The sequence below is a fragment of the Myripristis murdjan genome, chromosome 11, assembly GCF_902150065.1.
Source record: "Myripristis murdjan chromosome 11, fMyrMur1.1, whole genome shotgun sequence".
Taxonomy (NCBI): Eukaryota; Metazoa; Chordata; class Actinopteri; order Holocentriformes; family Holocentridae; genus Myripristis; species Myripristis murdjan.
Window position 1 is genome coordinate 20445697 of NC_043990.1, and position 23006 is coordinate 20468702.

Here is a 23006-nt window from a genome sequence, read left to right on the forward strand (position 1 = left end):
CTCATCTCACCCTTTTTTTTCTAAACCTGTCGTGTGGCAATGAGTTTTTTTTTTTTTTTTTCTCAAAGTTGGGTCAGCTTGAGGCTGGCCCATTTCTTTTTAAGTTTGACCTTGTATGCTAAACCTACATCTGTGCGTTGATCTGGGGCAGTCTCTATGACCATTGCAGCCATCATGATGCTGGCAATACTGCTGTTTACTGTTCCTCTTTCCTCTAAGAAGAATGACTCGAACAATTCTGGTGTAACCAGACATTCTGTATTATGATGATGCCTATTATGATGCAGCATTTGGTTCAACTGTATAACATAAGCAAGAAAGCCACAGTAGCTGCTGCAGCTATACATGTTCAATGGATACTTCAAGGATGGTACTTTATTTGGTTTTGGTTTGGTATTTTATTTCATGGTACTGTAATTACACATGCAAGCATGTATTTGTATGCATGTGTTTGTGTATACATACCTCGGTAGAGGCCGAAGAAGCCCTCGTAGCGCACTACCTTCTTGAAGCAGTCAAAGCTGTTCTTGTACATGAGCTCTCCCACTAGGGAGCCGCTAGTCCTCTGGTTCTGCATGCGCGTCTTCACCAGGTCGATGGGGTACACCGCTGTGGCACCCACAGCTAGCAGAGGGAGTCAAAAAACTGTTACACAAACTTGTTTGGGTGTTTATCAGATGTTACGGGAGTATTTTTTTCTTCATTTCACCTTATATTTCCACATTATTGATTTTTTGGTATAATCCTACCACCCTCCGCCTCCTCTTACCTTAAGCCAAGTGTGTATCCACATTTAAACATGTGGCAACATCTTTGTTTTTGCCCTCATTTCAAGGGGATTTTTGTTTCTGGGTCTTCTGTTTGTTTTAATTGGAAAGCACTCGATCTACTTTTTTACTTTTTCAATTTTTAAAAGGGTTATACAAATAAAACTGCTGTTAATATGATTTCCATTATTATTAAAGATAATCCAAGTGAGTCTCTTTAGCATCCAAGATAGATCTCTAGACAATGTAATGATGATAAAGACATTATACCACATTTATTTTAGTTTTGAACATACTGTCTTTCAAACTGTTAGGAATGACCTGAGCAAGGTGTGACTGGAGATGGAGATTGAGGAGAAGAGCAGGAAAAAGAGGAAAGGGGAAAGTACTGTGGGGTCAGTGTTGAGGAAGACGTCGCCCGTCGCCTCGGCCTCATCTCACGACTCAGCCCGTAGGACGGACACATACAAAGAAAACTGACCCAAGGCGACAGACTTAATTAGAGAGAAAGACTGAGAGAGAAGAAGGGACGGCCTGGCCACAAGACCTGTACCTCCTATTAAGCTGTCTCCTTTGGGATCGAGGGAGGGAGGAAGGGAGGAGGAGGAAAACAGGAGGGAGTCTGGAGCCAAACACAAGGCCTAAGCACCACCCCTCAACCCCCTTCCCCCACTCTCCCTCTTCTGATCACTCACACAGGTACAAAAGAATCCACACAAGAGGGTTTTCCCATGGCACGCAGAGAGGCGAGGGACAGGCCAGAGCGAGACAGCAGGAGGATGACAGAGAGGGAAGGAGGGAGAGAGAATGAGCGAGAACAAGAAAGACAGGGAGCACTTCTTTTTAAGCAGGGGAGCGACCGTTCCTCATGTAAGCAAGGGAAAGGGCAATAGAGGGGCCATTGTCCTCTCTCTCTCACCCTTTTCTTATGAGGACAGCGGAGGGTGGGACGGGGGGGGGGGTGAGCAGGCGGATAGATGGGATGAAGGTATGTAGGGAGCCAATGGGGCATGACTCTTACCCCCTGCCACCGAGCCAAGGGTGAACCTGTAGGCCGACTCTGCCACCTGGATGAGGATGGGGCGGGAGGCATCGCTGCCCGATTGCTGCTCAGAGAGGAAAAGAGAGAGAATAATGAAATCAGGGAGGGGAAAAAAAAGTGTTGAGTGTTGCAAACAAACACAGACAATCAGGCGGAGCATTTGGAGAAAGACATGACATCAGACAGACCACAGTTTCAGACAGTTTTGATTTGACTGATTTCTCAAACTCCATCCACATCCACTTCAAATAATGTTTCCCAGAAATCTTTGCATGCCGCACATTCAGTTCCACAGATCTGCAAGCTAAATGACATGCATTTAATTAATCATCCATCACATCCAAAGTACAGTGTGTGGTAGCCAGTCATGATTATAAATGATGCACATTATTGTGTGATGGTCATTTCAGGATGTCATAAAGTATAAGCTAGATTGGCCTTAGCTCATGATTTTTTATTATGAACGATAGGCAACAATGTATCAAATGAGTTAATATTTTAATACCATAAGCAAAAACAAAATTGATTCTGCTATAATTTTCTGAAATATTAAGATAAAAAGCATTGTTGAAATAGAAACAATCTTCAGTACATGTAGTCTGGTGGTACATTCAACCATTAACTGGTGAGTCTTGAGACCAGACGCTGTATTACATTTATTTACATCTACAGCACAAGTAGTGCATTATATTTCACATGAAATACGGTATATGTCTTCAGGGCATCACTCTTACGGAGGTTTTGAGGCAAACTTGAGTCATGGGACTGCTTGCGCAAGACACACACACTCTTTCCCACCAGATCAGTTAACTCTTTGGGTGATTCCCTGCTGGCAGATTTGCTGATACAAGAACAATAAAAAAAATTTGTGCAATTACTTTATTTTTACCATTATAATGTTGATAGCCTTTCTGATTTCTATCAAATATTATATTTTAAAAATATATAATACTGTGCTGAGTATTATTAAAAAATATTTTAATGAAATTTAGGCAATAAGTAATAGATTATTTCTGGGCAAGTAAATATATGGGATTAAATTAGCACCCAAGTAAACACAATTTCCTTTTAAACTGAACACAATTACTTCTTTCAAATGCATAGATAAAAAGCATCACCCATGTCAAATTGATAATTAAGGTTTACAAAGCTGAATAGATGAACTGTTGACACATTTGATAATATTTCATTTCACTACAGTTGTTCATTGTTCACTTTGGTTCCTATTTGCCCCTGGGTTTACTTCGCCACAGAAATCTGCCTGTGTAAGTTAATCATCCTCTTCTGAAATGAGTGCTAGACAGGCCTAGAACATCATTTGTCAAGTAAAGCTGGAATCAAAGTGCTCAGAGTGCACCCTTGTGATCATCAGCACACTGAGCAGAGAGCAGAGGGGTGTTAGTAGCCAGCATTAGCCACACAGTAACATTAGCCACACCGCCTCCCTCCACCAGAGGTACCTGTTGCCTTGTCTGGTCTGCCCCGCCCAGCGTGCCGTCCCTGGGGAGAGGGGGGTTGGAGTGTGTGAGTATGTGCGTGTGTGTGTGTGTGTGTGTGTGTGTGTGAATGTGTCTGAGGGGGGATGAGAATCTCTACAACAGGTCCACCTGTCAGAGGTGACTCCCAACCCCCTCCACAATCCATCTTCACCACTAAAGGAACTTCCCTCTCCCAGCTCCCATCTACATCTCTTCTTCGACATCATCTCGTCTCTGTCTAAGAACCGGTGAGGTTTGGGGCTAACTAACTCTTAAATGTTAGAGATTTATGTATTTGAGAATGAGTTAACAAACTAACAAAAGAAAGGGAGCTAGCAAGTGAGGGAAAAGGAAAACAGGCTAAAGATGTAGAGAAATGTGAGTGGGAGAGAGAGCGAGACAGAGAGAAGTAGATCAAGAAAATGAGAGAGAAATAGAGAGAACTAGTAAGAGATGAGGAGAGAGAGTTCCAGCTAGCTGGCGGCCAGCCCGTGAGGCCAAACCACAAGGGCCTAAAGTGGCTCATTGTGGTGGGACTGGCGTCTGTGCAGCGCTGGGCCCCTTTGCTTGCTCCCCTTTGGCCCTAGCCTGCTCCAATATGGCCTGGCCAAGGCCTCACTGTAGTGCTGGAACCCACCAGGCAACGCAACTCTGACCAAACAGCCCAAAAAAACCCAGCCTCCTGCCCATCTGTTCGCTTGTCCATACATCCCTCACTCTGTTGTTCTTTTTCAATACAGCCTTTTAGCTGCTGCAAAGCCTCTTCAAAGCTTTTATTCCCTACTTTAAACTTTAAGTCTGAGGCTCTGTTTGGGTTGATTTTCATGGCTTTTTTAAAGACATCAACCACATGTCAGTGCAACGTCTAGTGGTGTTTTCTTTCCGTAGAGTCTGCCTGAGTTCAGGTCTGTGATGGGAAGTTTCTTGGACATGGCTGGGTCTCAGTAAACCTTTGAGACTGCACAGGCTAACAAAGCCTGGTATTTTGGGGGCGCACGTGGTTCAACTTTTCATTTTTCACTTGAGATGTCTTACTTGGATCTGTGTCTTCTGTATCTCTTTCTTCCGCTTGTATAAAAAACTCTCAAACAACTTCCAAAAGAATTAATTCTTAAGGGTCATGCCAATATCAAATCAAACTGATGTTTTGCTTTCAGGGATTAATTACCTATGGACAGGATATACCATCATCTACTATCATCCTTAATGATAGATCTTAGCCCACTGCATTTTGACATCTAGCCAAAGAGAGTATAGTGAGATGGAAAAGATGTACCAATGCGGAAGAGGGAACCAAAGACATCAACAAGTCTTAATATTCTGTACCTGTCTCTGGACCTCGGCCAAGTTGTAGGGCAGGGCGCCTTCCTCCAGCGGAGCGATCTTCTCAATGTCCACTAAACCAACACGTCTAGTGAGGAGAGAGAAAGAAGAGAAAGGAGAGAGTCAGAGGTTTCAAATAACTTTCAACTGTCATAAAAACTCTCAAAGGCTTATAGTATTTCAACCATGCACCAAGGCTCAAAGTGTGACCTTTGCAAGCACAATCTTTCTGTCTGAAATTACTCACAGCTCAAAGACACTCAATCCTTTGCTATCGTTTCGTGTGAAAATATTGTGGAATTCAAAATTTCAGACTTGTGCTCGCTGTGATTGGGTGTGACAACTGATCTGAAGGAACTGACAACTCCCATGCTTTTATCCCATCATCCAAATATAACAAAGACATTCAACCTTCGGATGTAAAACCTTTGCATTTCTGAATCTTTCTACCGCATCTCCATGACGCTCACAGATTTCCCAACGCTAAGCCCCCCCTCCATCTCTCTCCTCTGACTATTGGAGCAATTATCTCCAGCATCTCCAATCAAGGGGACTGGAGAGGGCTATTAAAGTATCCTGTTGCCCAGAAATAATAATCAGGTGGTGTCTCGGGCCGGGGTTAGAAATTACCCGTACACTGGTCGGCCGCAAGGCAGACGCAAAGGAAGCAAGGGAATGTGAGATGCATACAGTTGTTGTGCACCATGGATCGTAAGGGGGACTGGAATGTCCTTTTTTTCAGATAAATGGGAGTTTGGATAGGTTTTGGACTGAAAGGAGATTCTCTGGTATTGATGTAGTCATGTCTGGTTCTTTTGATCACTTGCAGAGGAGTTTCAGCAGGAAGAAAGTGGTTGTTTCCCTAAGGTATGGACCTAGGGGTAAAGGTGCACTTTTGGGGGCAAGTCTGGGATACGCTTACTCCAGAGAAACTCCCTGATTGGCTGAGGGGAATAAAGGAGAAACAACTGAAGCACAAGATCAATGGCTACGTGCCATTTATCTATACTGCTGTAAGTTACAAATCATCTGTCTCTATTCTAGGTGGCCTTAGAGATGACTCAGTCATCTTTGTGTGTGTGTGTGTGTGTGTGTGTGTGTGTGTGTGTGTGTGAGGGTGCAGAAGAGGTCTTCTCTGTGTGTGCATGTGTGTTTTATGTTAGTTTTATGTGTGTACCTGCCTGAGTGCACATAGGTGTTTGACTGCTTCAGTGTGTGTGTGTGTGTGTGTGTGTGTGTGTGTGTGTGTGTGTGTGTGTGTGTGTGTGTGTGTGTGTGTGTGTGTGCGCGCGCGCACGCGCACACGCGCGTGCGCATGTGCGTGCCTTACCCACGTGGTTCTGACAGGTCAGCCAGCTGGAAGAGGATGTCCACCTCCATAGGAGTGATCTGGCCAAACCTCTGAGCTGCCACAATGAACTCCTCTACACAGAGAAAAAGACAGAGAGAGAGCTTTTAATATATATATATATATATGTATTTTTTAGCACTGATAAATATTAATAGTACTAAATAAACATAGGTAGTGTTGCAGATTGTGCCCAGATAATAGGCTTGTAACAACGTATACTCATATTACAAGGTGAAAAATCACTATATGTAGTATTGAGCTGAATACTGATATCAATTAAAGGCATCATGTGATACTGCCAACAATAATAACTATTACATTAATTAACATTACATTCAATGTTCCTACAACAACAGGCTGTGTTATGTTCATCTATCTATGGTTATTTCTGCTTTATTTGATAGAGACAGTAGAGAGAGACAGGAAAGATATCAGCAAACGACACCAATGCATCTGCTTATATTAATATATGGGTGCATCTAATATAATGGAGGTCAGTGGATAAATTAGTATCTCTGCCTCCTCTATAATGGATTTTCTCCTCTATGATTGCTTGCTATGAGTGTTCATGCAAAGTTGGCACAAAATCTAGGGCAACACCCTGACATAAAAATCTGACATTTACTGTTGATGTTTAAGTAACTAAAAAAAATTCTTAGGTCAAACTCCAGTACAGCTGCATTGGAAATCCTTTGGCATGATATAAAAACATCTACATTTGGCCAGTTATTTGGAAGAATTAGAAAGACACACAAAAATAAATTATCACAAAATGCAAGGAGCTTTACCAATTTTGAACTGTTTTAGCACAGACTTTACTCATTACATTTTCATTTTACATTTTACCGGCGAGATGTGTCAAAGCATGTTCAGTCCATCATGGAAACATAATATAGAGAATATGGAGAGTTATGGACTTCAAGAGTGTTTTGAGGCTGTTTCACTGTGCTGTAACTTAAGACCTGGTCTATTGTTGGTGGAATAATGAACAGGTTGACTGTAGGCCGGCTTACAGTGGAGGAGTCAGCATTGTTTGACCTGCTTTATTCAAAGAGCAGCAGGCTGGGGTTGTGACAAAGTCGTCCTACACTGGAGCCATTCACCTCATTGAGGCTCAGCTTACCGCTGAGGCACTCTCTCTCCATCAGCCTCTCTCTTAGCCTCTCACACGTGTACATGCACGTATGCTCATGAGTATGTGAAAGCACATTCACACATGCTTGAGTGAATGGACACACACACACACACACACACACAGAGGAGCCACACACACAGACGTGTACACAGTACTGTCTGGGGAGATCACAGATCACACTGCTGATAACCTGTCTACCTGTAGTCCACACACCCACACATGCGCGAACACACACACACACACACCTGAGTGACCTCTAGACACACTTTACAATTACCGGCTTGACTGTGAAATGGCCTGACCTATAGTCTAATAAACTTTCTAGGCAGAGTCACCTATAGTTTTGTCCACACCCTGGTCCCCTGGTTGTCTGTGTGTATGTCTCTAGATGCTTCCGTCCAGCCTGTGCCGCTGTATCAGCACAAAACGGTTTATAATAAAAGGTTTGGATCTTCACTTACACATCTCTCTCATCTAGCCCAGTCTCAGGTATTCAACTGACCAGTCTACTAACAGGATGAAAAAAAAAAAGCTGAGATGTAAAAGTATATTTTCTCCCAGTGGCATACAACTATGGGCATTTCCTTGCTGATGCTTAAGATCTTACACTGTTTTCACCACTAGAAATTTCAGAGTTCTGCATATTGCAACCTTCAATCTTCAGACTAACAGGGCTCTATTGATCATGACCACTACCTGATGTTGGCCTGTTGACAGAGTTAGAATAGTAATATTTAATAGTAATGTTTATTTAAAAGTGCTTTACAAAAGGAGTAAATACTAAAAAAATACCTGAACTGCAAAACCACTGGGGAAAAAAAAAAATACAGCAGGTTATTTGACAGTCTAGAAGCCCTGACATTAAAGTCCCAGTCTCCTCTCGGATTGAATCGACGTTTTGGAAGAGCCAACAGGGAGCCGCCCGAGACACCAGGCTGTGAGGTTAAAAGGTTTTTGATGTAGCTTGGTACTGGATCTGGCTATGCCTTGAACATAAATTACCAGTGAAGTACCAGTAAATTACCAGAAAATATGCAAATTAATTCTGAAACTGACAAGCAACCAATGTAAAGATGCAAATCAGCAACATGTTGCAATAATTTATTCCATGATGCAATATCAGTATAGTACCATATACACTCATTAAGAATCAATACTTATTTGGATAATATAGTACAGTTATAAAAACAAACAGTATTGTGTCTGTGGTCATAGTCTTAGTATTTTAGGGTTTGTTAGTATGTCGACTTTGACAACCGGTGGTCAGTTTGTTGAGCTCACAGCAGTTCACTGACCGAGTGAATTTTCCTCAGCACTAGGAGGAAAAGAATGAATGAAACCTATATTAAATGACCTCATTCTACATTCAGTACAATTTCAACAAATTAGGAGAACACATTTTGAGTTTAAGTATTTCTCTGCTTCTTATTTTGAGGTGTAGTTTTGGCACTTGCATGATTTCAACTCATATCTGAATATCACAATACACTAAATTACAAAAAAAAACTTTTATCATGACATCATTGCATTGTGGCCCAGGTATCATGATAATATTGCACCATGATTTCTTATGTATAGGCATGATGCATACAATACTAACAAGAGACATGCGGTTGGACAATGCCCTGCTTACTTGCAAAATGTGTTTTGTGATGGTCTCATACACACTTCTACATGCACATACACATGTCCACACACACACACACACACACACACACACACACTTGCACATAGAGTAGGCGCTGAACACTGTAAAGGCGTCCCAAAGGCAAAACAGTGGCCTCGCCACACATACGGAACCAATCAGGATTAGTATGTAAGAGTGCATGCTTTCCTCTATTAGTGTATTTGTATATGGGTATGTGTGAATGTGTGTGTGTGTGTGTGTGTGTGTGTGTGTGTGTGTACAGTATGTGTGGGTGCCTGTGTTTGTGGGCCAGTCAGTGGGACGTGGAGCTCAGCACTCATAGTGCCCAATGAGGCCTTAATGACTTAGGGAGTGGAGGGTGGATGGGTGGGGGCTGTGGAGGTCTAGCTGGCTTTGGGCCACCGTCAGTCGGGTCGGGCCAGGCCCAGCATCAGTGTGCCTAAGGTGGGAATGGCCTAAGGAACATTTAGGCCCCTGGTCTTGGTCTGGTGTGGTTCCCACCCGCGATAAAGACTTCAGATAGCATCACAGGGCAACACCAGTGGCCCTGGGCCAGGCGGAGAGAAGTCAGAATAGCTGTTTATAGAAAGATTGAGCAAGAGAGTGAGAGACAGAAAATCGAGAAGACAACGAGACAGAAAAAGAGAGAGAGAGAGATAGGGGAAGACAGCTAGGCTCCCTGCCAAGTATTGAGGTAAAGAATGAAAGAAAACAAGTGGAGCAAGCAAGTGAGAGAGATAAGGAGTTAGATGAACTAACCATGGGGGACAGAAAGAAAAAATATCTAGCCCTCTAATTTCACCTTAGGCAAGCCTGTGGGAAGAAATATATATATATAGAAAATATCTGTTCTGCAAGGACTGAACCTTAGCAACAAAGACCACCAAATGGTTTCCAGTGTTTTAACCACTGTACTATATTCAACCACTGAGGATGTGAAGGGGACACATCTCTGTGACGAATCAAAAAATCTTCCTTTTGGTCTGTTTTTCTCAAGAATTCATAATGGGTTTTACTACCAAATATATAAGAGGCCTTTATAGGCTGGTCCTGGATCAGCACCAATGTGACCGGAGACCCGCCATCAGGGATTGTGGATATGCAGCATGTGTGGTGAGTCGGACGCAGCACGTCCAATCAAATGCCACTGGGGAGGAAGACAACAAGCCTTTCTGCATTCCCTTCAACACACACAGACACACATAAATACACTTTCCAGAGACAAATGCATTTAGTAATGCCTGTCTGAGTGTATGTCTGTGCAAATGTACTTCTTTTTGAGTGTGTGTGTGTGTGTGTGAATGGGGAGGACCCTGTGTACTACCTGTCTGCATGTTTATGTATGCATGTGTGTCTGCCTATAGTACTTAAAACAGAGTGCATTTTAGCATATGAGTGGGCCATGTCTGATGTGTATACACTTGAGTATATGTGTATAAATATAATCATCTGCTTTTGGATTTATGTGCATGTGTGTATTGTTAAAGGTACCTTTGGTGACTTCCAGGTCTCGGCGATGGCCAGCCAGCGTGCTGTAGATCTTTCTGATCAGCTCCATGTTGTTGAGCAGCGAGTTGAAGCCGTTGAAGTATGAGAAGCTGACCTGGTGAGACGTACTGCCCCCTGCGACCTAGTGAGGGATGAGGGGGGAATTAACATGCAACAATCTCATAAATTATCCCAAACACAAAAGCGTACGGCCACACTCAACTATTCAAATTAAAGTAATGTTTAAGGGATGCATCTGCAGATTATGACTTTATGTGCGTACACACACAAACTTATAAACACATTGGAGTTTCAGCAAAAATGTGATAAAAAAGGAAGAAATCTTGACAAAACCATTGGTTAATCAGCAACACATCTCTCTACCACCACTCCACAGGGAGAAGTAAACCTTTTTCAAACCGCTCCTTTTTCCATCGCACAACCAACACTCTCAGGAGTTTAATTAACTGCTTTTTATGAGCAGGAGGAAGTGGTAACAGAGCAGAAAATAGAAAAAAGGTAAAGGCTTAAAAATAGATGGAGGGCTCTTAAAGAGGACATTCCAGACTGCCCACAACCCCTTTTATGTACACCAGAATCCCATCTTTTTAAAATCAGGCTCTCAAACTTGGAGAAGAGTCAGTTTTACTGTATAGGTGTCCGTTTGAAATTTGAAATTCAGTTACATGAAATTAATGATATTGCCTGTTTCGGGTGGGTTAGGTTGGAGTATCAGACGAGACTCAAGGCTTTGCTGCTCTTCACAGTGCTGGGTCGGTGAGGGAGAAGAAAATCCAAGAGCTTCCCTTTCACTAGATGGCACTGTTTGCTTTATAGACACATGCAGGAAGGCTGCTAGCAGCTCTCTGTGTTGGGAACAAGGGAGGGAAGCTCTGGGTTGGGTGAGACTGCCCTAACAGAGAGACACATTTGTATCTTGTTCATGTCTCTTGTCGACGAGCCCATAGGCATATAGATCTCCGTAAGAAATTCAATCCAGAGATTTTCACAGCGATACAGAGTGGAATAAGTGGAATAAGACAACATTATTTGGGTGAAAGGAATGTGGTGTTGATCATTTATCACGTTTGGCGAGTAAATTAGAGGCGGCTGTTTGACTGTTTGTGTTCTGCCACAGTATTGTCTTTAATGTGTCTACGGTGTTTGTGTGTGTTTGATGTGTGTCTGCGTAAGGGTGTGTGTGTGAGCGAGTTTACTAACATCGCTTTCAGAAGACTGGTCGGTGAGGTAAACACAGCGGAGAAAATGACAGAGTCTACAAGGTGTTTATGAAATGGGGCAAGACATGGACACACACACACACACACACACACATTCGCGCACAAAGAAAAAGACAGACATGAAGACACAAAAAAGACAAACAGCTTGCAGTTCAAAACAAATACAGAATACACACACACACATACATACACATACACACACGACTATGAAGCTCCAGTCTCTATCTGTCTCTGTCTCTATCTTCCCATTCAGCTGGCCTGCTTGGCTTTGACACTGCCAGGGAGGTTAGACTTAATAACATGTTGGGAGAGAGACAGAGAGACAGAGGAGGGAGGGAGAGAAAAAGGGGTGTCTGAGAGAGAGAAAAATGAAGGGAAGGAAAGAGGAGAGAGAGGACAGATGAGAGGCGACAGAAAAGGTAAAGAGGAAGAAGGAGAGAGATGAACAGTGGAAAGACAGACAGCTAGAGAGAAAGACAAAGCCACAGAGCCTGGGTCGCCAGAGAAAGAAGTGAACACATGGAGGAGAAAAACCAAGGCGAAAAACAAAAGTCAGTGGAGAAAGGGAACGATATGGAAGAGAACAAGTACAGCTTCTGTTTTACGTCTTCTATAAAGTAACGTCAGGCTGTTTGAGCTGCTAGTTGACATTTGCAACTGAATCACATGAAAGAATAGCTTAATGCACACACAGCAGCGCTCATTATACAACCTAAGCTCACACATACGTACCAGCATGCATCACTGTATTGAAGCAGAACATGACCATCAATAAAGACTACAAACTGTTCTCCTCATCGAAAACTAAATTTCATACAAAGAGCTCTAGAAATTCATGAAAAATCAGCAATTAAATATATAGTTAAGTTTGACAATGATGTAACTTCTTGTCATGAATTCGATTCTGCTCAATAAAGAACAGCCTTGACTCGAACTAAATTCTTCACAGTGTGACAAAGTTTCATAGCGCCCCCCCAAATACAAGGAAGTGAAGCGTCTCACAATTTTGGACCAGCCTGAATTTGGCTTTTCTAATAGATAATGGTAAAATGGTAAAACCCACCGCCACTAGGCACTCCTCCACGAAGGGTGTGAGCATGTGCGGTCGGATGGTGACCATGATGTCCCTGAAGTCCAGGGCCGAGATGGAGCCGCTGTGGGCCCGGTCCCGCTGCACGAAGGCCTGCCGCGCGTGTTCCAGCTGCATCTCCTGTGGTGGGGAACGGGAATGGGGAGAGGGGGGCTATGTGTTAGATCGCACATATAAATGCTTTTTATTGTGCAACTGCATGGGCCACACACCTCTCAAGCCGCCTTCAGCCTATAAGCTACATAAAGCACAATACACTCATACAAACACACAAACACATAAACACTCAGCATTTGTGTTGATGGGCCCCCTGGCGCCGTCTCCCCCCTCTCAGTTACAGCCAGCGTTTGCCCGAGATGCAGTCTCCTCTCGTCTCCGAACACACCGGCCTGCCTGCCTACCGTGAGGCGTCACTTGGGTTTTTCACACCCTCCCAAATCCCCCATTAAATACACTCAAGGGGGAAACACACAAACACACATGCACACAGACGTGGGCACACACAGCAAGCTGGCTAATCACCCAACTGCTCACTTTGTCTCTCTTCTTCCACACACACACACAGATCCAGGGGGACGACAGCAGGCTGCGGTGGGATAGCTCCCAGAAGGCCTTTGAAATTAACAGCCATTATCGGTACCTGCAACCACAAGTCTGCAGAGAGAGGCTGTAAACAAACCACTGACGCACGACACCAAGGCCACAAAGGCTTCCTCCACCTCATATCAAGAAGCGACGTCACAGAAAAAGACAGGGCGATCAGAACAATAACTCAACCCAAGCAATTCGGAGATGCTGCCAAAAACGTTGAGGACAATGAGCTGAAGTGAGTCCGTTTGGCTGCTGACTCACCTGCACTGTATTATGGAACAGTGAGGCAAAATGTCATGCTTGTTATACTTTAGTATGGGAGGTGACTGGTACATGTGTTAAGCCACGCTGCCACAATAACGACGTGAATGGCCAGTGTCAGCTCACTATCCTCATAAAATGTCCATGCAACAATAATATTCAAACGCGTTCCTATATTTTCTATTGTCATACCTGATATGAGAAGATATGTTTTACAGCAAATTTAACTAAAACACAAAGTCGATTTGTTATACACAGTCTCAAAAATATTCAAAAACTGTAAGCCGTTTTGTAAGATGGTTTGGTTTGACAGCTACTAAGAATTAATATCTTAATATTTGTCCTGGATGATATCATCCAGAAGACAGTCGCTCATACAAACTTAAGACATCCCACTAAAGAGATCACAAAATAGCTTATTCACCGAGGAATGATGTTGGGGAAATATGGATTTCATTTTATTAAGACGTTTCATCATTTCATCATTTACATGGTTAGTATAGGCAATACTTAGTGCAGTAAAGCTTTTTTTATGATTTCAAACAAAATTATAATTAAAAACAATTTAATTACATGAGAGACATAAAGATGTTTTTTTTTTTTTTTTTTTTCTTGAGACCCACATGGAAAACAAAAATGGGGGTGAACTGACCATTAAACCTTCAATCGTAACATGCATGTTATTACTCAGACTGATTGATTCAGGTTGTTATGGCTATAAATGGAACTATAAAAAAGGGATATTACCACAACACAAAACCCTACAAGAATATGAGTTATTGTTGGGTTGAATTTGAGTGATATTTCACAGAGAGCATAACTGATCGGGCTCCAAATTCATGGCACCCAAGAGAAACGTGGGGGAGAGTGACATTTACACAAAGCTGAGTGGAGACCAAAAGGGAATAAGCATAGGCATTATGACAAAAGAGCCAGATTTGCAAAAACAGCAAATGTAGCAGCCGTGTGTTAGTATCACCTATGAGCACGGCAGGGGTTCCACAGAGGGTATAAGTGAGTGCAAGGCATGAAAACGAATACACATTGACGCACGTAAACACACACAAAGTAAATAAGGTGAGATATTTTGGTGTCAGCATCCTCAAAGTCGTGACTCACTTCTCTGGTTGGTTGTGAGTAGGTCAAAACACTTTGGTGAGAAATAAAGCGGGAAGAGGAGAGGGGAAGAGCAGAGCTAAATCTCTAAAGTCAAAACAAAAAAAAAGGGAAAGAGAAGAAAAATGTGTTTGTGTGCGTGACTGTGTGCAAGCATTTCTGTGTGTGTGTGTATGTGTGTGTCCATTTGTTAGTGGAGAAAAAAAAAAAAAAAACCATCCTAGCTCTCGAGCTGGACAAGTCAAGATTCTGGAGAGCCACACAACAACCACACAGAACAACAAAACAACTGTGGTCCGGGGGATGGAGCAGTTTATAGTCTCAGCCTCTTAAAACCTTAACTTGTTGCAACTGAGTGAGTGTTTCAGGGACATGGTTTTTATTTTGAAGGGGAGTGAGGAAAGCAGGAGACTTTAAGCTGGGGGCTTAAGAGAGCCAACGAGAGACCGCCGAGGCATTCGCAGTTGCTTTAATTGTCCTTGGATGAGAATAAAAACACATGACAGGCCACCTCTGTTTGCTTTCAATAGCCGTTGTTTTTTTTTTCTCCCCATTTCCAGTGCTTAGACAATAGATATGAGTGTGAAAGAATTTTCTCCCTCTCTTGCTTTTTGGATCTCTGCTTCATATCAGCACTGGGCTGCAGCTATTACGAGAGGAAACTTAAGTACAACTGCACATTTACATGTGTGCCAGTGAGCCTTCTGCATGGTGATGTTAAGGGCTGCCCACTAATTCTTGGGACAGTCAAACATATAATTGGGACTTTGAAACTTGGGCAATGCCAGCATACTGAATTCACTTTTCAGAGTGTTTAGGAAAGGGGTGGGGCACGTAGTGTCCCCTCCATGTAATTCAAACCCTTTCCTTGCCAGCACTGATAATATGGGCTAGTATGTGCCACTTCTCCAGACACTGGCAATCCCACTGCCAGAGACTACACCACTCTGACAATGCGAGCCGGGCCTTGGCAAGCGTCCACACATGAGACGGGAAAAATGCATGTAATTGGTGAGAATCTCTGGCTTCCATCGAGACAGTAATTGGCCAGAGAGAGCCCTTGTGAGAAATGTGCGGCGCAAACGTTTTCCCCGATAATCCCATCTTGTGAGCATCTGGCAGTGCCGTGGTTATAATGGCAGAAAAACACAATAAACACGTACATGTATGTCAGGCAGAGAAGCAAAGACAGGATGAGAACATTCCTGAGGAAAATCTGGGAGATAGGGAATTATAGAAAATTCTCAAAATGTGTCTATGTGTACGTATATGCATGGAAGCAATAAAAAATAACAAACATATTCAACAAAGTGCTATATAATTGGTTTTTATAACTCTGGGTGATAGCCACACAATGTAATCTTCCTTTTGACTCATATTTGATGATTTGTTTGTTCACAAAGGGGTCACAGTAGCATTGTGTGCTTAAGTGCTCCCCATGTATATTAACCAGTGCATAGGTTTAAAACCCAGTCTAGCAAATGTTATTATATCTCTCCTAATTTCCCTGTCAACAATCAGCAGATGGATACCCAGTGACTGCAAATTTTCTGAATGTAATTTGTAAACAATGTACTGCAATAGGTGCATCACCATCAGAGTCATGATAATGTACCAGTTTGATTATTGTGACAACGTCTTAGAGCCCAAAAATTAGACTTCTCAAATTGAGATTGTACATTAATAATAATAATGTACAGCATATAGTGTTTTACAATACAACAACAGACCATTGAGGTAAGTGATGAAAGATGAAATGCAGGATTTCCTCAACTTCAAAAGACTCTAGATGCTGTACATCTCTTCCTCTTGCCTAAGCAGGGAAGCTTCCTTGAATGAGGCAAAATTGACTTTTTTCAGCCAGTTATTAAGGCATGAATCAATAGCTATGAGAATGATCAAATGCAGAGAGCATAAGCAGGAAATGTGCATTTCATAGTTGAGCAATGAGTGCGGCTGGCTGCTAGCCTAGTGCTATGAGGAGCTGGAAACCACTGAGTGACTGACTGAGAGAGAACCGGGCACGCTGTCAATTCAAAGTACAGTGTCTACTAGCCACAACGGCACACACTTGCACTCATGCGCGCGCACACACACACGCATGGACAAACAAATACACACACAAATACACAAGGACAGACACAGGCATATTTATGTATGGACATAAACACTGACACGCAAAGCAGGTAGTCCCACACGCAGGAACAGAGCAGTCAGATACACCCAGATAAAGACGCATATGCAGAAGCAGACAAATACACGGACACACACAGAAGCATGCGCACATGTATGAAAAGACATACACGCACGTGTGCACACAAAACAATATCCCAATATCCATGCGCTGCTGCCCACTGTGTGTAAGCCATCTGGTCTAAGTTAAGTGTAATATAAAAAGCTCATTCAGATACATGGTGAGTGTGGATGCAAACTTGGCACAGCTTGGGCCCTCTCTCCCACCCCCACCATGCTTAGGCCTGATTTAAGTCTAGACATCATATTGGAAAATGGCTCGCACGCCACAAATACACTAGGAATATTCCGGCACCGCTGGTACTATACTATTTATGGAGGCAGAACTGTGTCTTTACCTGTTTTAGAATAGGTGGAGTAGAGTAATGTTAGGTGTACGTCAGCTAATGGAAAACAAATGCCGACAACGTCGCAAACATATAACCTCAGTGTTTCATTAATGACTAATCTGGTCAATATGGAGGGCTGTGTTTGAGAGGAATAGGAGCAGGGAAAATCTACGGGTTAATGTGTGTGTGTGTGTGTGTGTGTGTGTGTGTGTGTGTGTGTGTGTGTGTGTGTACACATTTTTCAGGCCTAGCTTAGATAAGCACCAAACAATACCTCAAACAATACTGGAGACTATAAAGCCTATAGTTTGAAGCAGGAGGATAAGGCAGTGACAGGTAAAAACACAAACAGAAAAACTGATAAAATTAAATGAATCCCAGTCACAGTCCAGTAAACTGAGAGAAAGAAAGAAAGAAAGAAAGAAAGAAAGAAAGAAAAGAAGTTAATAGAGACAGACTACGGGCATGTGATTGCATGTCAACAGACTGGAAGTCAGACAGCATGTGAGAGAAAGAGTAGAAAACAATTGTGTCTGGTTGTAAATGTATAAGTATGTATGAGTGCGTGCATGCGTGTGTGTGTGTGTGTGTGTGTGTGTGCATGTGTGTGTGAGAGAGAGAGAGCAACAGAGAGAGAGAGAGAGAAAGTGAGGAGCAGAGGTGGATCCAGACAGAGGTAGACACTCGGTTCCTTCCTGCATTTGATCCACAGTGAACCCACCAGGAGAAACTGGGTGAACTCTCCATAGCTGAGCTGCTTGCTCCTCTCGGTGCCAAAGTGCAGCCGCATGAACTCGCAGTCCCAGTTAAAGGGGATGTGCTGGTGGATGGTGGTCTGGCTGAAGACCTGCTTCACATCCTCTGCAGAGGAGACAAAAGACATCAGCACCTTTAATAACGCCTTGAATGATGAGAATGAAGCTGATATCCTGATAAGGAGATGCCAAGACCTAAGATGGCACGATGCAAGCATTTCCTGGGTTTGCATAACTGTAAATGTACTGAATTACAACAGAATTACCAACAAGTGAAAGAAAAGCTTTGCACAAAATGCTGTGTGCATTTTTTCCATCTCAAATCCATTCAAACTTATTACTTAACAGCTCTGTTTAAAGTATAAAAATTACACATTATTTTTAAAGCTAATAAGAATACATAACACAAGTATGGGGTCTTTACCACCATTAAGAACTTTCTTATCCTCTTATTTTGTATTGTCATTTTTCATTTGCTCTGATGGAGAGCTAATAAACTATTACTATAATTCATGTTATGCCAAATGCTATCAAAATAGTGTGTGGTTCCTATTTTGTTGTTAGTGTTAGTGATTATCTGAATATGAGAAAAGGGCTGGCAATTATTTTTGACAAAATGTCAACGTCAATACAGAGAATGCAGTTGTACTCTGATTGAGACTTAAGTTCCTAAACTCCAAATCAGTCTTGAATGACACATGGCAGAACATGTTTAAGCTGCGTAGGCCCTGCATCCAGAAGGAAAGCCTTTTTTTCTCACTAGTGTTCCTCTGCCTGAACCCTCTAAGCCTCTACAGCCAGTGGAGTAGAGACACTGAACATGAGTCCTAAATTACAGCCTTACTAAAGAAACAAAAACAAACCAATAGAGCGACCTGTTTCTTATTACCAAACAAGCCGCGTCTCTGAACGAGTGGAGAGAGGAAAGGAGGGAAGAAACAAATTTTTTTAAAAAAAAAAGAGAGAGGCAAGGAGAGAGAGTGAGAGTGAGAGAGAAAGAGAGAGAAAGAGAGCGAGAGAGGCGATTTTTATTTCAGCTGGGCCGTACCTTCTGGAACAAGACAGCTCGGGCACAGTTTTTTACACTTTAATGAGGCAATAAATATACAGCCTTTAACTCTTTAAAGGAGAGGTGCAGGGCCGCTCCAGAGCCCGGCGTTTATATTATCAGCTTTTATAGACCTGTCAACACTCAGTCCTCTTTTTCTTTTTTTTATCTTTCTGGCTGAGGTACAATTGCATTTCATGTGCTGTGTTACATGTTGCAATTTTTATGAACTCAACATTCCACCATATTATAGATTTATTTTTTTGTTGAGTGCTAAAAAAAAAAGGGTGCATTTCAAATTCGGTGCTGCTGCCTGTGCTTAATAGAAATTACTCAGGTTATTATCAAATAAAAATGGCTTTACAGAAAAATGAAATAAAAAAGAAATCAGAGTGCAGCCATTAATTGGGTGGAAAAACAAACGGGGCTTTAACACAACCTAAGCCACAGCAATTAATGTTTTTAATAGGTAATAAAGAAGGGAGTTGTTATTTTGCTTGACTTGGAGAGGCCCTTTAATCTAATGAACGTCAAAGAGAAAGAGAGAGGGGCAGAGAAAAGAGAATTCTGTAATATATCACAATAAAGCAACTTTGACAAGTCCATAATCTCAGTCACAAGTTATTTGCTATGGTGAAATGGTAGCTCGATGCGAGTGGCAGACACTGTAGTCAGTGTTTGTGCATGGCGTAATGTGTGTAATGTTTTTCATGCAATTTTCCACTTGTGTGTGAGTCTCATAGCTCACTGGCATTGGGATATTCATTAACCTTTGGGAGAGGCAGAAAAACAACAGACCTTTTAATTGCCACCAAGACAACGTCACTCTAATTGATCCTTTTAAATATGAAAATTTACATATGTGCATATATAATCAACCGCAATGATCTTACTCCCCGTCGGCAGCAACAATTAAAATGAAATTCGCTTACTCTTCCCTGTTTGTGAGCAAGATGTGTGCGCTGCATTTCAAATCAGCCCTAATGTGCTAACGCCTCGCACACAGAAGGCTGGCATTAGACTTGTTTAAATCAATTAGGCAAATGTGAAATAAGCAACGAGTACAAATGTCTTCCCTTCTCACCTCTGGGCTTCCAGGCTTTAGAGTAATGGTGCCAATCATGTACACACACACAGAGCCACCCACCCCCTCCTCCAACTTTCACTCCATCCCCCAGTTGCATCCAGCCCTCTCCACCTCCAAAGCTAACCTTATCTTCTTTACACATCAGATGTGGGTCGACAGATTTTAGTTTGTGGCTGCAACCGTTTCAAATGATGGGAATTCTCTTTAATTCTTGGCCATAACAGGAGAGATTAACCGTGAAGATGAACCGAGGTCAGACCCCTACTTAAAATAAAAGGAGTTTGTATGAAAACTGCTTCAATAGCACATTTAAAGGCAACATTCCTAATGCCGTGTTAGAGCTGCCTCAATAACTATGTTTTAAATGTCAAAAGCAGAGCAATATGTGCACTGTTGGGCAGCACACTGTTATTACTTTTCCCAGTAAGTAGTGCAACAAATTTCAAGTTATGTAATAATATTACAGTTACCAATCAAAAAAAAAAAAAAGTAGGTACTTTACTTATCACTACATCCTGATTTGCTTTCGTTATAATTACTCTCTGAGTTGACCCGGGCACACACTGAGCTATCTGATATTAGAAATGGCAAAAAGGGTACTTTGTCCAAATGGATCTATTCTTACTACTTTTATTTTATTGAGCAAGAACACTTACACTGGGTACTGCCATTATTTGGTTTCCCTGATTATTCACATACAACCACACTGGCAGGGTGATGGAGTTGATTTTCAAAAGAAGACAGGATAATTGATAGAGGGGTGATGTAATGTCAAATGTAAAAAGTAAGAAGCAAGAAGTAATTACACTACTTTTTCAATGAGGAATGAGTGTAATTATTTTTCAAAGTTGCAAGCCCAACGCTGAGTGTGTGTGAGTTCCTGGCTTCGCATCCATCAAGGATTCCTATATTATTCCAGGTCTCTACAAACAATAAATCACATGACCAATGCAATAGCTGCCCACTAGTTGCTGATGTGTCACTTAAGTCTCTAGCGACTGTAAATCGTCCAAAGTCGACCACACAGGAACTTGATATAAACCTGTCAATCAAAACAGAGAGGTTGGACTACCCACCAAAGACAGCCACTGTGTAGTCTTGTTGGATGAAAAACCAATAAATCAGAGAATAGAGGCAGGGTTACCTACCAAAGGTGGCCATTCCATTGCCTGTTTTGTCAAACAGCAGGAAGGCAACCATGAAGAGGGCGTCAGGGGCACACAGCACCGACTCGAACGCAACAAACTCCTGGAACGAGATCAGCCTGACAAAGAGAGAAGGAAGGAGAAAAAGAAGACAGGAAGGTAAAAGACAGTCAGTTAGCAAGTACTTCCCTTTGAGTATTTTGCTGTATTTTGCAATTCCTGTTGTCCCAAGTCTTATTTATAAATAGTTAAACAGCTACAGAATACATACAAATTACAGAGCCACTGATATTCTTCAGTCAAACAATATCTAACAAAGACAGGAATGCAATTAGATATTGGATAAAAAAAAAAAAAAAAAAACATGCTGTTTTAATACTGCGTAAAACTACAAATTGCAATGTAATTATTGACTCACACTGGCAAACCAGCACATTCAGGGACAGCCCATCAATCTGCACTATGTGTAACTCAAGAGTTCTTTTTATCCAGTAGTCTGTTATTCCATATATAATGTCATAAACTCATCGACTATGACAGCAAGAAAATAAAACATTTTAAAAAGCTCAGTGTGGGTTGCCAGTCTGAGTTGGCAGCTGGTACAGAGAGCCAAATTTACACCAGCAAAAAAAAAAAAAGATTAAATATGAAGTTTTATATTTCATCGTGCCATTTTAAACAAGTAGACAGGCATGGAGGGAGTTGGAGCCGGTTAAGGAAATCCTTAAATATAAACTTAATACAATATGAGCTACTGCGTGAAAGTTGAAATAAGCGTAGGTGAAAGGGGAAAAAATGAACTGGGACTGAAAGGAATTATTTTCATCAACCCTGCAGTACAAGCTTTGAGTTGGAGGCAAATAAAAGTGATACTTGTTCCGTGTGTTTCTCTCCCTCCCTCTGTTTTGTTCGTGTCTCAGTGCTTTGATCAATACTAGTGTATCAACCACCTCTCCACAATATCACATATGCCCACATGCATCATCAACAAGAAAAAATACACTGACACATCACCAGTGTGTGAACCCACTGAGAGTCCCCATGGGAGCGTCCCGCTGTGGGGAACTGGACCACACAGTGTAGCCTTAATTTAGGCCCCAGTCCACAGTTGCCACAAGTCCATTATGAATTTCACAAATGGATCTGATAATTACAGGAAGGGTCAGTGCTAATGAGCGGTCCCCCGGGCATCCATCTATTAAATCTATTTCAATTTCCAAAGGGGTGTGTGTGGGGAGGGGGGAATGATTACATTTTACTGGTCGCACTAATTAATTATGTTACTGATGAAATTTAGAGGTAGAAGTGTTGGGATTCATACATAAGGTGTGTGTGTTTGCATATGGGTGACATATGACTGCTTTAGAGCACAATACAGAGTACCAGAGGCACAGAACAGCTAGGTACTAATGCAAACATCACTTTTCAAAATTATGCCATTAAAAAGTACATTTTCTTCATATTGTCGAATGCCACAGATTACATGATACAAACTGACTGACACAACACTAAGTAATAGTAATTCTTCGTGTATGCTACACAAAATTAAATGGATGTCATTGTTTAGTGGTTTCAAAGTTTTTCGATGCATGTCTGCAAAGATATTATCCTTCTCTTCAACTTCCCTTAGAAGAAGTAGCAAGCCAGAGTTGTCAGCATCAAGTGAAGCTCTCAGACTGACACAGCATCAGGATGTTTCCAGAAGTGAGTGAGGGGATGAATAAGTGATTGTGAGTGTGCATGTGACAGAGAGAGAGAGAGAGAATAAAAAAAGAACATGCGGCTCTCTTTCTCACTGCCTGCGGCACGCAAATCAGCCACCGTTGTTTCAAAGGCAAGAATAATTGTTTTATTAACT

General features: G+C 42.0%; 1 protein-coding gene across 2 annotated transcripts in view; it reads right to left on the bottom strand.

The window, feature by feature from the left end:
- Nucleotides 1–23006, bottom strand: part of slc25a13 (solute carrier family 25 member 13) — a 46688-nt gene that overhangs the window by 17931 nt on the left and 5751 nt on the right. Inside the window, exons 4-13 of one of the 2 annotated variants that reach the window (XM_030063033.1) lie at nt 21152–21267; nt 17835–17974; nt 12537–12683; nt 10236–10374; nt 5941–6034; nt 4614–4698; nt 3270–3309; nt 1789–1873; nt 1089–1243; nt 466–624 (exon numbers count right to left, since the gene is read on the bottom strand). In XM_030063033.1, coding sequence (XP_029918893.1) covers nt 466–624; nt 1089–1243; nt 1789–1873; nt 3270–3309; nt 4614–4698; nt 5941–6034; nt 10236–10374; nt 12537–12683; nt 17835–17974; nt 21152–21267 — 1160 coding nt within the window. The remainder of the gene's footprint in view (nt 1–465; nt 625–1088; nt 1244–1788; nt 1874–3269; nt 3310–4613; nt 4699–5940; nt 6035–10235; nt 10375–12536; nt 12684–17834; nt 17975–21151; nt 21268–23006) is intronic. The other variant, XM_030063034.1, reaches the window with a different exon arrangement.